This window comes from Muscardinus avellanarius (assembly GCF_963383645.1).
Source record: "Muscardinus avellanarius genome assembly, chromosome: 3".
Classification (NCBI taxonomy): Eukaryota; Metazoa; Chordata; class Mammalia; order Rodentia; family Gliridae; genus Muscardinus; species Muscardinus avellanarius.
The window spans coordinates 146,337,753-146,350,086 of NC_137788.1; the positions used below are offsets into that span (position 1 = coordinate 146,337,753).

At 46.7% G+C, this 12,334-nt stretch overlaps 1 protein-coding gene across 2 annotated transcripts in view; it reads right to left on the bottom strand.

The window, feature by feature from the left end:
• Window positions 1-6,387: 6,387 nt before the first annotated feature.
• The window catches only part of PDE8A (phosphodiesterase 8A), a gene marked incomplete at both ends in the record, with an annotated part of 70,449 nt that continues 64,502 nt past the window's right edge, over window positions 6,388-12,334 (bottom strand). For both annotated transcript variants that reach the window (XM_080692202.1, XM_080692201.1), the window contains 3 exons: window positions 6,388-6,494; window positions 7,507-7,636; window positions 10,915-11,082. In XM_080692202.1, coding sequence (XP_080548328.1) covers window positions 6,388-6,494; window positions 7,507-7,636; window positions 10,915-11,082 — 405 coding nt within the window. The remainder of the gene's footprint in view (window positions 6,495-7,506; window positions 7,637-10,914; window positions 11,083-12,334) is intronic.

The window sequence follows — 12,334 nt, forward strand, 5'->3', positions numbered from 1 at the left end:
GACGTTTACCGTAAGACTCTGGTCAAGCTCCTGGAAGTAAAAGTTATGAGTTTTCCCCTCAGACTGCAGACACTGGGCTCCCCCAGGTCCTCCGCTCAGTTCAGGTTCCCCTGCCCTGGCTCAGTTCCCGCAGCTGTTCACCTGCGCGAGTCTCCCTGGTCGCTTGCGTGTCCCGTCAGCCTCTCCAGTCTTCGAGACAGCAGCTCACCCAGGGTCCTCGCCTCACACAGGCCGCGAAGAATTGTCGTTTCGGTCTGTTCAGCTTTTACTTGTTAAGAGCCGAGTGCCAGCCAGGCGTGGTGGTACAGGCTTGTAATCCCAGTACTTGGAGGCTGAGACAGGAGGATTACAAGTTTGAGGACAGCCTCAGTAAGTAGTGAGACTTTATCAACCTAGCGAGACCCTGTTTCAAAATAAAGATAAAAGTAGGGCTGGGAGGCCGGATGTAGTGGTGCATGCCTGTAATCACAAGACTTAGGAGGCTGAGACAGGAGGCTCCCTCCAGTTCAGAGCCAGCCTCAGCAGCTTAGTGAGGCTCTCAGCAACTTAGTGAGACCTTGTTTCCAAATAAAATGTAAAATAGGTCTGGGGGTGTAGCCCGGAGGCAGAAAAGCCCCTGGGTTCCATCCCTAGTACAGTAAAAAAAAAAAAAAAAAGAAAAAAAAAAGAAAAAGAGCAGGGCTCAGAGGTAGAGTAGAGTGCCCCTGGGTTCAATCTTTAGAACCGCGCGCGCACACACACACACACACACACACACACACACACACACACACACAGTGCCAATGTCTGAGTTCCTGACATGTGGGTAATATGAAGCTAAGTCTCTTCATTCTTACATGGTAGACATTTAATCTGTTTTTAGTCTTTTAGTTACAAGCAGGAATGCCATGCATAATTTGGTAGACATAATTTCCAACATGTGTGAGAGTATCTTTAGGCCAAAATTCTGGAATTAGAATAGCTGGGTTCTGATGTCTATACATTTGCAATCTGTATACTTTGGCAGATTTGCCCTTGATGGAGGTTGTACTGATTTATAGTCACCAGCCACTTATGACGGTGCCTGTTTCTACATATATTTACTGACATGCTGTCTTACTCATCTTAAAATATCTGGTGGTGCCGGGCGTGGTGGCGCACGCTGTAATCCCGCGCCTGGGAGGCTGAGACAGGAGGATCACGCAGGTTCGAAGCCAGCCTCAGCTACTTAGGCTCTCAGCAACTTAGTGAAACCCTGTTTCCAAATAAAATATAAAAACAGGTCAGGGGTGTAGCCCAGAAGTAGAATGCCCCTGGGTTCTATGCCCAGTATCACAAAAAATAAACAAAATATCTAGTGGTAAAAATGTCTTATTGGTTCTAATTTGCATTTCAGTTACTATTTAGCATAATTCTTTTATCTATTTTCTATGAACTTTGTCTTCCTAGCACTTTCCTACTTTTTTTCTACTGAAGAGCTTTTTTTTTTTTTTTTTTGAAATGGGGTCTGGGTAAGTTATCCTATGCTGGCCTTGAACTTATGATCTTTGTGTGTGTGTGTGTGTGTGTGTGGTACTGGGGTTCCTGGAAAGCCCTTCTGCCTCCGGGCCACACTCCCAGACCTATTTTATATTTTATTTGGAAACAAGGTCTCTTAAGCCAGCGAGGCTGGCTCCGAACCAGTGCGATCCTCCTGTCTCCGCCTCCCAAGCAGGGGATTACAAGTGTGCGCCACCACGCCCAGCTTGAACCTAGGATCTTCTTAGTTCAGCCTCTCAAGTACTGGGATTACAGATGTGTGCCGCCACACCCGTCTCTGAATTGTTCATACATAAAGAGTGTCTAGTATCCCAGTTACTTGGGAGGCCCAAACAAGAGGATCTCAAGTTCACGAGCAACTTGACAATAAAAATAAGATAGTGTGGTGGTGTAGCTCAGTGCTTGCCTGGTATGTGCAGGACCCTGGGTTCATTCTCCAGCACTGAAAAAAAATCCCCAGCTCTTCAGGACTGTCCTCTAGCTAGTTTAGGCAGAAGGGATCTGTGGGTACCTGAGGGATGGGGAGGGAGGCTGGCGCTGCTGGCCCCGGGGTGGGGCGGGCACCGCACTTCCTCAAGCTCAGAACAAATGCCCTGGCTGGACCTCGCCTCTCTCTCTGTATGAGTCAGTTCTAAACGAGAGCCGTGCACAAAAGCATCTATCTGGTAAGTGACCTGCCGACGGACCGAGCACCCCACACCCTGCTTTCCGACTTCTGGCCCCAGGAGTTATAGGAAAATTAATTCACATTGTTTTAAGGCATCCAGTGTGTGGTCATTTGTTTCAGCGGCCCTTGGAAAGCAATTTATCTTTTGTGACCAAATCTTGCTGTTGGCATCCTATCACTTTTGCCATCTTTTGCTGGTCAAAAGGAAGTCATGCTGGGTGTGGTGATGTATGCCTGTAATCCCAGTACTTGGGAGGCTGAGACTGGAGGATCGTAGGTTCAAAGCCAGCCTCAGCAACTTAGACCCAGTTTCAAAAATAAACAAACAAAGCCGGCCTGGTAGCACACACCTGTAATCCCAGTACTTGGGAGGCTAAGACAAGATTGCATGTTCGTGGCCAGCCTCAGCTACTTAGTGAGGCCCTCTGCAACTTAGAGACCCCATTTCACAATAAAAAATAAAAAATAGGGCTGGGAGTGTCGCTTGGAGGTAGAACGTTCCTGGGCTCAATCCTCAGTATCACACACCACACAAAAGATGCAGAATAAAAATAATAAAATTGGGCTGGGAGCCAGGCGTGGTGGCGCACACTCGTCACCCAGTCAGTACTGAGGAGCTGGGACCAGGAGGATCCGTCTCATGGCCGGCCTCAGCCACTTCGGGCGCCACAACTTACTGAGACCGCTTCAAAGTAAAGATTAAAAAATAGGTCTCGGGCTGTAGTTCAGAGATAAAATGCCCCCACGTTGAATCTCCACCCAATACCACAGAAAAAGAAGAAAGAAAAAAAAGGTTTAAATCCAGCCCAAAGTTGTAAGTACCAGGGAGCAGTTTTTAGAAACTGTCTACTAAAATATGCCACAATCTGTGTGGCACACATACCACACAATTTGTGTGTGCGTGCGTGTGTGTATTGGGGACTGAACCCAGGGGCGTTCTACCTCCAAGGCACACCCCCACACTCCCAGCCCTATTTTGTTTTTTATTTTTTTATATTTTTTTTCTTTTTGCGGGTCTGGGGATGAAACCCAGGGGCATTTGACCTCCGAGCTACATCCCCTGCCCTATTTTTCATTCTTTATTTTGAAACAGGGTCTCACTGAGTTGCAGAGGGCCTCACTAAGTAGCTGAGGCTGTCCACGAACCATGATCCTCCAGTCTCAGCCTCCCAAATGCTGGGATTACAAGCGTGCACCACCACGCCCGGCTTATTTAATTTTTTTATTTGAAACAGGATCTAAGTTGCAAGGCTGGCTGAGAACCCGGCCTCCTCCTGTCTCAGCCTCCCAAGTAGAGATTGCAGGGTGAGCCACTCACCCCGCCTGCAGCTGCTGCTGCCCCAGGATGTTCTAAGGAAGTCCTTGATCCTCCCTGAAGCTCTTAATTATACCTTCTCTCCTAATGTTACATAAGTAATCGAGGTTGCAATCCTTTTGTTTTCTGGCTTTTGCAGATGAATCTTTTTCTCTCTCTCTCTCTTTTTTTTTTTTTGTGGTACTGGGGATGGAACCCAGGGGCATTCTACCTCTGAGCTACACCCCCAGCCCTATTTTTATTCTTTATTTTGAAATAGGGTCTCACTAAGTTGCAGAGGGCCTAAGTAGCTGAGGCTGGCTGCGAACTGCGATCCTCCTGTCTCAGTCTCCCAAGTACTGGGATTACAAGTGTGCACCACCACACCTGGCTATGTCTTTCCTTTTCTTTTCTTTTCAGTACTAGACATTCTACCTCTGAGCTACACCACCCCCCAGCCCTATTTTTTAGTTTTTTATATTTGAAACAGGGTCTGAGTTGTGAAGGCCTTGCTAAGTAGCTGAGGCTGTCTGTGAACTGTGATCCTCTGGTCTCCCCCTCCGGAATGCTGATGATAAGTGTGTACCACCATGCCTGGCTCTTTTTTAACCTTTTAACAACTGTATTTTCCATTTCTGTGTGTTGCATTCTAATGAGTCCCTTACTTGTCTTCCAGTTTGCACATTCTCTTTTTAGTGGTGTCTGGTCTTCTGCTAAACCAATACACTGAGGTTTTTTTTTTTTTTTTTTACTATGTTCTTCATTTCTGGGCTATTTGGTTCTTTTTCAAACTCACTGCTTTAGAGCTATTTGGGTTTACTCTAGTTTTTGTTGCTACTTTCATCTTTTCAAACACGTCAGGAACACTCATCTTGAAATCTCTTCGATCGTGGACTCAGCAGCAGCCTCGTGCGCTGCTGTCTGGCCCTCTGCCTTCTGTTCCCTGGCGGCTAGGGGAGGAGAGAGAGCTTTCAGCTCCAGCCACGTGCACGCAGGTCACATGTTTTGGTGTGTTACTGGGAATTGAACCCTGAGGTATTCTAACTGAGCTGCACTCCCAGAGCAATTTTATTTCTTATTTGGAGACAAGAGTCACTACGTTGCATGTCTTCACCCAGGAAAAGCAGCCTGTGCTTCCCTAGACAGAGGCCCCAGGGCCTGCCTGGGGGCCCTGAGTGTCCCCGGCAGCTCTTCAGTGTAACCGAGGCCTCGGAATGGGCAACAGGTGGTGAACTGGTTCCAGGATTTTTTTAACATACTTGCCTGGCCACATATGAACTTAGAAAAGTCATTTCAAAATAGAATAAAATAAGGCTGGGGCTGTACCTCACAGGTAGAATGCCCTTGGGTTTCACCCCCAGTACCGCGGAGGCAGGGGAGGGAGGAAGAACTAGGCCTGGTGGTAGACCGTGTAATCCCTTGGGAGGCTAAGATGGGAGGACTGCAGGTTTGTAGCCAGGACCAGCAATTTAGACCCTCCACAATTTAGTAAGACTGTTTCAAAAAGAATAAAATAGGGCTGGGGGTATAGCTCGGAGGTAGAATGCCCATGGATTCCATCCCAAATACCACAAACACACACAAAAGTCATTTACTAATCTGTTCTGGAAAAAAAAGTATTTATTTAGAAAAATACTTTAAAAAGATTATATATATATTTTTCTGTGGTACTGGGGATGGAACCCACAGGCATCTACCTCCAAGCTACATCCTCAGCCCTCTTTGTTTTGAGACAGGGTTTAAGTTGTGGAGGGCCTCACTAAGTAGCTGAGTTTGGCCAAGAACCTACAATACTCTTGTCTCAGCCTCCCAAGTACTGGGATTACAAGCATGCACCACCACGCCTAGCAAGATTAAATATTATAAAATAAATAGAACTCAAAAAATGATGACAAATGGTTTCATAGAAACAAATACTTTAATTTCATTTTTATCTGGAAAAAACATACAAGTTTAAAATGAAACAACTAATACTTCAACATGTCATCAAGTGTCATTTTTGGTGGTATTATGCTTACTCAAATGTGAAGATACACAACTTTTATAAATTTCTGGAATCAAAGATCCCACAGCAGATGAAAACTTACAAAATGTGTGCTCATGAAGTATTCCGCGTTTGCCTTTTGCTTTTGTAGGGAATCTCTTATAGAAACAGTATAAAATAAGGCAAATGTTTAGAAAGTCAACTGTAAAACTTAAGGACAGAGTGTTGAGTCCTCATTCTTGTGGTACAGCAAGAGGAGTGTGATTTACCACGGGCCGCGCACAGCCCTGCGCGCTCTGGAGCCCAGCTGCCTGCTGTCGCTCCAGAATGAGCCACCAGGGAACTGCTGTTTCCAATTAGCATCCACAGAAAGGGATTTAAAAACACAAATACTTCCAGAAGAGTATCACTTTCTGTTTTAAATTTGCATTATGAAAATAAGTCTATACACCAAGTAAAGTTTAATGAATAGAAATCATGTAAATTTGGTCATGGCATCTGAAGTTGGCTCTGGTGTATTTTTAAAGTCATAGAAAATATTGAACTTCTAACAAAATAAATAAACATTTTAATTGGTATTAATGATCAACTTCAAAATTTCTTTTTATGTCTCATTTGCTACTCAGTCAAAAAGAAGTCACTTTCAGTAGTGTGGCCCAGTGAGCAAGTCACCTGCTGTGCCCCGCAGGGGCTGCTGGAGACGCTGCTGCCGGAGCGGCTTCTGGGTGCGCGGGATCTGAAGGCGTGTGGCGGTGCCAGTGGCTGCGGCCCTCCCTCCCGGCTCCCCAGGTGCCTTCTAGGAGCCCGGCTGGTGGTCAGGGCTGCTGTGCCCATGGCGCTCACAGGTTTTGCAGGCGAGGCCATGGTTCCGCCCGACACTGGGAGGCCTCGGAGATTCCTCAGCTCAGGGCCTGGCTTTCTGGTCTATTCGGGAGGGGGCCGGAGGCTCCGCAGCTTCATTTCGTCCAGGCTTTTCCAGTACTTAAAGTTGTTGTCAAGATTGTGCATCAAGTCAGGCAAGTCAACAAAGCCTGGAGAAGAGGCAGGAAGTCAGTGTGCTTGCGACCTTCCTCAGGAGTTTGGATCTGCTTTTTTTTTTTTTTTTTTTTTTTTTGCTGTGCTGGTCCAGGGACGGAACCCGGGGCCTCAAACATGCTGGAAGTTGCTGTACTACTGAACCACAGCCTCGGGTTTAGGTTTCCTAAGGACGGCTTTTCCCCTCTTCCTCAGTACTGGGGATGGAACCCAGGGGCATTCTACCACCAAGCTACTCTCCCAACCCTATTTTAAATTTTGAAACAGGGTCTCACTAAGTAGCTGAGGCTGAAACCTGCTCTCCTGTCTCAGCCTCCCAAGTACTGGAATTACAAGTGTGCGACCCCACGCCTGACTTCCAAGGACAGCACTTCAAGGAAGAGGGCCAGGAAGGAGTCAGCACTTGTACGATGCCAGGCAGACACGGCAACGCTAAGTCCTGTGCTCAGCCCTGGGCTCCAGGGGGCCCGAGAGGCAGGGGGCCCTCCCGCCATGCGCTCCCGCCGGGGTCTTGCTCCCGTGAGGCCAGTGGAGAGTGAAACGCGCTCAGCAGGACCACCTGCGCTCTGCCTGGCACAGCAGATGGCAAGGGGCTCGCACAGCACTGGGTTTTGGAATCAACATTACTGGTGTTGATTGAATCCCAGCTCCCATGACCCCAAACTCAACTCCCTCACGACAGGCACAATGGCACCTAAACCTGGTGGTACCAACAACACCCAGCTCTTCGATTCAGAAACACACTACTTGCTACTTAATGTGAAACTCTTTTGTGTGTGGTACTGGGGATTGAGCCCAGGGGCGTTCCATCTCTGACCTACACCTCCAGCCCTGTTTTATTTTTATTTTCAAACGGGGTCTTGCTAAGTTACTGAAGGGCTCACTACTTGGTAAGGCTGTCTTTGAACCTATGATCCTCCTGTCTCAGCCTCCCAAGTACTGGGATTATAAGCATGCACCGCCATGCCCGCCCCCTATTATTTAAAAGAAGATGTTGTAAGGTGTTACCATCCCAAGCATCAAACATGTCTGTGATGAAGTAGTCGATAAAGGAGATCTGGGACTTGGGGATGCTGCAGGTGTTTCTGTCAAAAACCGGCATCACCACAGGCAGGCCCTGCTGCTTCTCCTCGTCAGTCTGCAAAACAGAAGCGTCCCACAGGTTCAGACCAACATCTGGCTCTGAGCAGCACCACGCAACCGAACAAGATCTGCCACCCCACTGGGTACCAAGGGCGGCACTTCCAACAGCTGGCTCTCCTGGCTGAGTCCAAACAGTCGCTGTGGTCAGCTGCTCCCTGCTGCCCTCCACCCACAACGGGTACAAAGGCACGCGAGACACAGCTGCCTTCACAGAGACGCCTCTAGAACTGAAGTACCTTACTTGAAAGGGCTCTGAAGAGACCTGGAGGCTGTAAGGAGGTTGAATTGGCCATCAAAACCCTCCCCATAGCTCGGCATGGTGGTGCTGGGAGGCTGAGACAGGAGGATCACAGGCTCGAGGTCAGCCTCAGCAGCTTAATGAGGGCTTTAGCAACTTAGTGAGACCTTGTTTCAAAATGAAAAATAAAATAGGGCTGAGGGTGTATGTAGCTCAGAGGTATAATGCCTCTGAGTTGCAATCCCTGGTACCACATAAATATAGATAAAAAATAATAAAGAAATACACATGATCTAAAATGGGTTATGCCTGTGATCCCAGTACGTGATCCCAGTACTTGGGAGGCTGAGACAGGAGGATCGCAGGTTCGTGGCCAGCCTCAACTACTTAGTGAACCCCTCTGCAACTTAATGAGAACCTGTTTCAAGATAAAGAATAAAAACTAGGGCTGGGGGTATAATTTGGAGGTAAAATGCTTCAGGTTCAATCCCCAGTACCGCAAAAAGATAAAATGGTAAATTTTACAAAGAAAAAATGCCCTCTGCTTCCTGCTGCGGCGGTAGCAGTTCACACCCATCACGAACGTGTAAAGTCCGGCTCCCTCACCTTCTCGCCAAGCGCGCCGTCGGCTCTAGTCAGCCGCTCTGTGGCGTGTGGCTCTTCCTATGGATTTGTTTTCCTGATGACTAATGATGTAAAGCATTTTTTCGTGTGTTTACTGGCCATGCATAGTATCTTTTGGGAAATATCTAGTGGGAAGTTTTTCTTTTGTTGTGATGTAGTTCTGATGGTTTTAGCTAATTTGCTCACATCTCTATGGTATGAGATAGGAAGAACTGTGGTTAGTTTTTTATTTTTCGCATAGATATCATATCCTCTTACATCCAACATGACTTGCTCAAAAAAAATTTCTGTGTGCTGTTTCTATTCTGTTCCATAGATTTATTTTGTTATCTTTTTGTATGAGTTACTGGGAATTGAGCCCAGGGGTTCTCTTTTTTTTTTTTTTTTGGTGGTACTGGGGTTCCTGGAAGCCCTTCTACCTCCGGGCTACACTCCCAGACCTATTTTTACATTTTTTTATTTGGAAACAGGGTCTCCTAAGCCAGCGCGCGCGGCTGGCTTTGAACCTGCGCGATCCTCCTGTCTCTGCCTCCCAAGCGCGGGGATTACAAGCGTGCACCACCACGCCCGGCGAGCCCAGGGGTTCTCTATCTCTGAGCTCTACCACTCTTTTTCTTTCTTTCTTTCTTTCTTTTTCTTTTCTTTCTTTCTTTTTTTTTTGTGATTCTGGGGCTGGAGCCCAGGGGCATTCTATCTCTGAGCTATATCCCCAGCTCTATTTTCTATTCTTTATTTTGAAACAGGGTCTCACTGAGTTGCGAAGGGCCTAAATTACTGAGGCTGTCTGTGAACTGCGATCCTCCTGTCTCAGCCTCCCAAGCGCGGGGATTACAAGCGTGCGCCACCACGCCCGGCTATCCAGCCCTATTTTTTTATTCTTTGTTTTGAAACAGGGTCTCACTGAATTGCAAAGCGCCTAAGTAGCTGAGGCTGTCTGTTAACTGTGATCCTCCTGTCTCAGCGTCCAGAATGCTGGGATTAAAAGCGTGCACCACCACGCCCCCCGGCTCCATTAGCTTTTACTCTGCAGTGATTGCTTAAGGGCTGCAATCTGTATCCTTCACATTTAACTCTACTGCGTTAAAAGCTTAACATTTCATGTAAAGTATGAAAGTCTTGAACCCTTAGAAATCCGTTTATCTGCCCTCATTCTTCGTGTTATAGCTGTCACACATCTTATAGCTACACATATATAACACACGATGCAATACTAGAACTTTTGCTTACAAGAGTCCTATTTATTTATTTATTATAGTACTGGGGTTGGATCTAGGAGCATTCTATCTCTGAGCTACATTCACAGCCCTATTTTATTCTTTATTTTGAAACAAGGTCTCACTAAGCCACGGACAGCCTCACTGAATAGCTGGGGCTGGCCACGAACTCACGATCCTCCTGCCTCTGCCTCCCAAGTACTGAGATTACAAACCTGTGCCACCATAGCTGGCTAGTTCCATGACTTTAGAGAAATTCAGAGAACAAAAATATCTTTTGCAGTTACCCATATATTTGCCAGTTTGGGTGCTTTTCAAACCTTCTTAAACAACCTTGGCATGTGCAATCATTACCTGTTTGACTAAGAACTGCCTTTAGCATTTCTTGTATAAGTGTAGGCTTACTGACAATGAATTCTATTAGTTTTTTCTTATCTGAGATTGCTTTTATTTTGCTTTGATTCTTGAATATTTTCTGACAGTCAGAAAACATGACAATCATTTTTCTTGTAAGGCATGTGTCATTTTTCTTTGGCTAAAACTTAAAGATTATCTTTAGCTTGCCTTACATGGGTTAGCCCTTCATGGGCATTTTGCATATGTCCTCTACCAAATCTGGAGAGATTTTAGACAATATATTTTAATTCTTTTTTCCTGTCCCAAGAGAACATGAAAGACAGATGATTTCCTTTAAAGTGTTTTTATATCCTGTAAGAATGAAGACAGACCAGCACACTTGTAATCCCAGTACTTGGGAGGCTGAGACAGAAAGATTGTGCAGGTTTGAAGCCAGCTTCAACTTCATAGTGAGGCTCTCAGCAACTTAGTGAGACCCTGTTTCCAAATAAAATAGGTCTGGGAGTGTAGCCCAGAGGTAGGAGGCCCCTGGGTTCTACTGCCAGCACCCCCACCCCCTACACACAAATGAAGACAAAATAAGCCAGGTGTACACCCAGTTCCCAGTACTTGGGAGGCTGAGACAGGAGGATTCTAGGTTTAAGGGAAGCCTCAGTAAGATCATTAAAAAAAAAAAAGGCTGGGAGTATAGCTTAGGAGAGTATCAGAAATGTTCTCAATAAGGAAAGACAATATTCATTATTAGCAAATGAGTGATACAAGAAATTTCTTCAAGGACAGAATTTATTTCTTGGTTCTATCTGTGCATGTGTGTCAGGAACTTAAGAGACAGTATCTTACCTGAGAAAAATATTCTTCTGAGATGCGTGCAGCCCACTCGATGCAGTGCTCCAGGACCCGGCAGGGGTTGGACACGTCAGCACATTTGATCAGCATTCGTTTGATGAGAGTCCGGTTCTCTGGAGTCCTAAGCATAGTGTTTATGGCTTCCTGGTCTTTATTAGTTTCCTGAAACACAAGTAGAATTCAAAGCAATAAAAAATGGGTCCTCCATACCTAGCCCTCTTACTGGTGTGGTCCCACTGTAAGCCCCCCAAATTTCTGGCTGGGATCTACAACTCTAAGGGTCTCACAAGACAGAGGGTGGAGGGTCCTGTGAGCCTTGGGTGTGGCCTCTCGGTTTACAAAGGGGAGGCAAGGCTTGGAGGAATGCTAGCGGGACCTTGAGGAGAAGGTAACGCTGAGTCAGTGTCCATCTCTCTTCCTTTTCCCTGACTTTCTCACAGTTGTCATTGCTTTCTGTTCCACTGTTTCTTTTTCTCCCTTGCCAAGAACTCAAAAGACTTTACCATTCTTATTATATTTACTAAAAAAGCATAAACTTAAAAACATTTCTACAGGTATGTCCTGGGAATTAGCCTTCACTGTCCCCGAATGCCCTAACATGAAGGTCACAGGACCTGTCATTCTCTTTTTATCTCCACGCACAAGATCATATGCAAAATGCAGAAAGTATCATTACATTTCATAAGAGGGCACTGGGACTCAGAGGTGAAGTGACTGCCCAGAACCTCCCAGGTGAGAAGCCAAGTCCTTTAGCCCCAGCCTGTCCACCACATGCTGCCTCTCTGGAGCAGCTCTACAGGCCTGCAGTCTCAGGCCAGCGATGGCCCTGTGGAGATAGATAATCCAGGTTGGAAGAGAGTACCGGGGTTAAGAGCAGTGACGAGGACCAGGCATGAGCATGTGTGAGATTCTATGTAACAGCGCTAGTCTAAGGAGGCTTGACCATCCCACGTCAGTGGGACAGGTCTACAGTCAAGGAGGCTCCTGTGCGCAGGCTGCGCCGTCTTCAGATCTGTTAGCACCTGCAGTTCTGCAAAGGTCAGCCTGGAATCTAGCCTTTCCTGTTATTGTGTACCTGAGGATTTCACTGGATACTGAGTTCCAGTCTTTCAGTGGTGACCTCAGGTACCAACCACAAGGCCAAGAGCAGGGCTGTCAGTGGAGCTGAGACTCACCTAGATAAAGGAAACCAGGCCTGTGCTGTCCTACTGGGGCAGCGGGCCAGCGGGACTGACAGTAGGAGCCAGAGTCTGGCGTGGTGACACACAGAGAGGGCAGGGAGGGGCTTAGAGATCAAGCAACGGGGATCCTGGCTTGAGAGGTAAGCTACCCTGCATGTGGCCAATGTCTCAAGACAGAGACAGGAGGGAGGGACGATGAAAACTGAGTGCTACCAAGTTGTTCAGTGGATGTG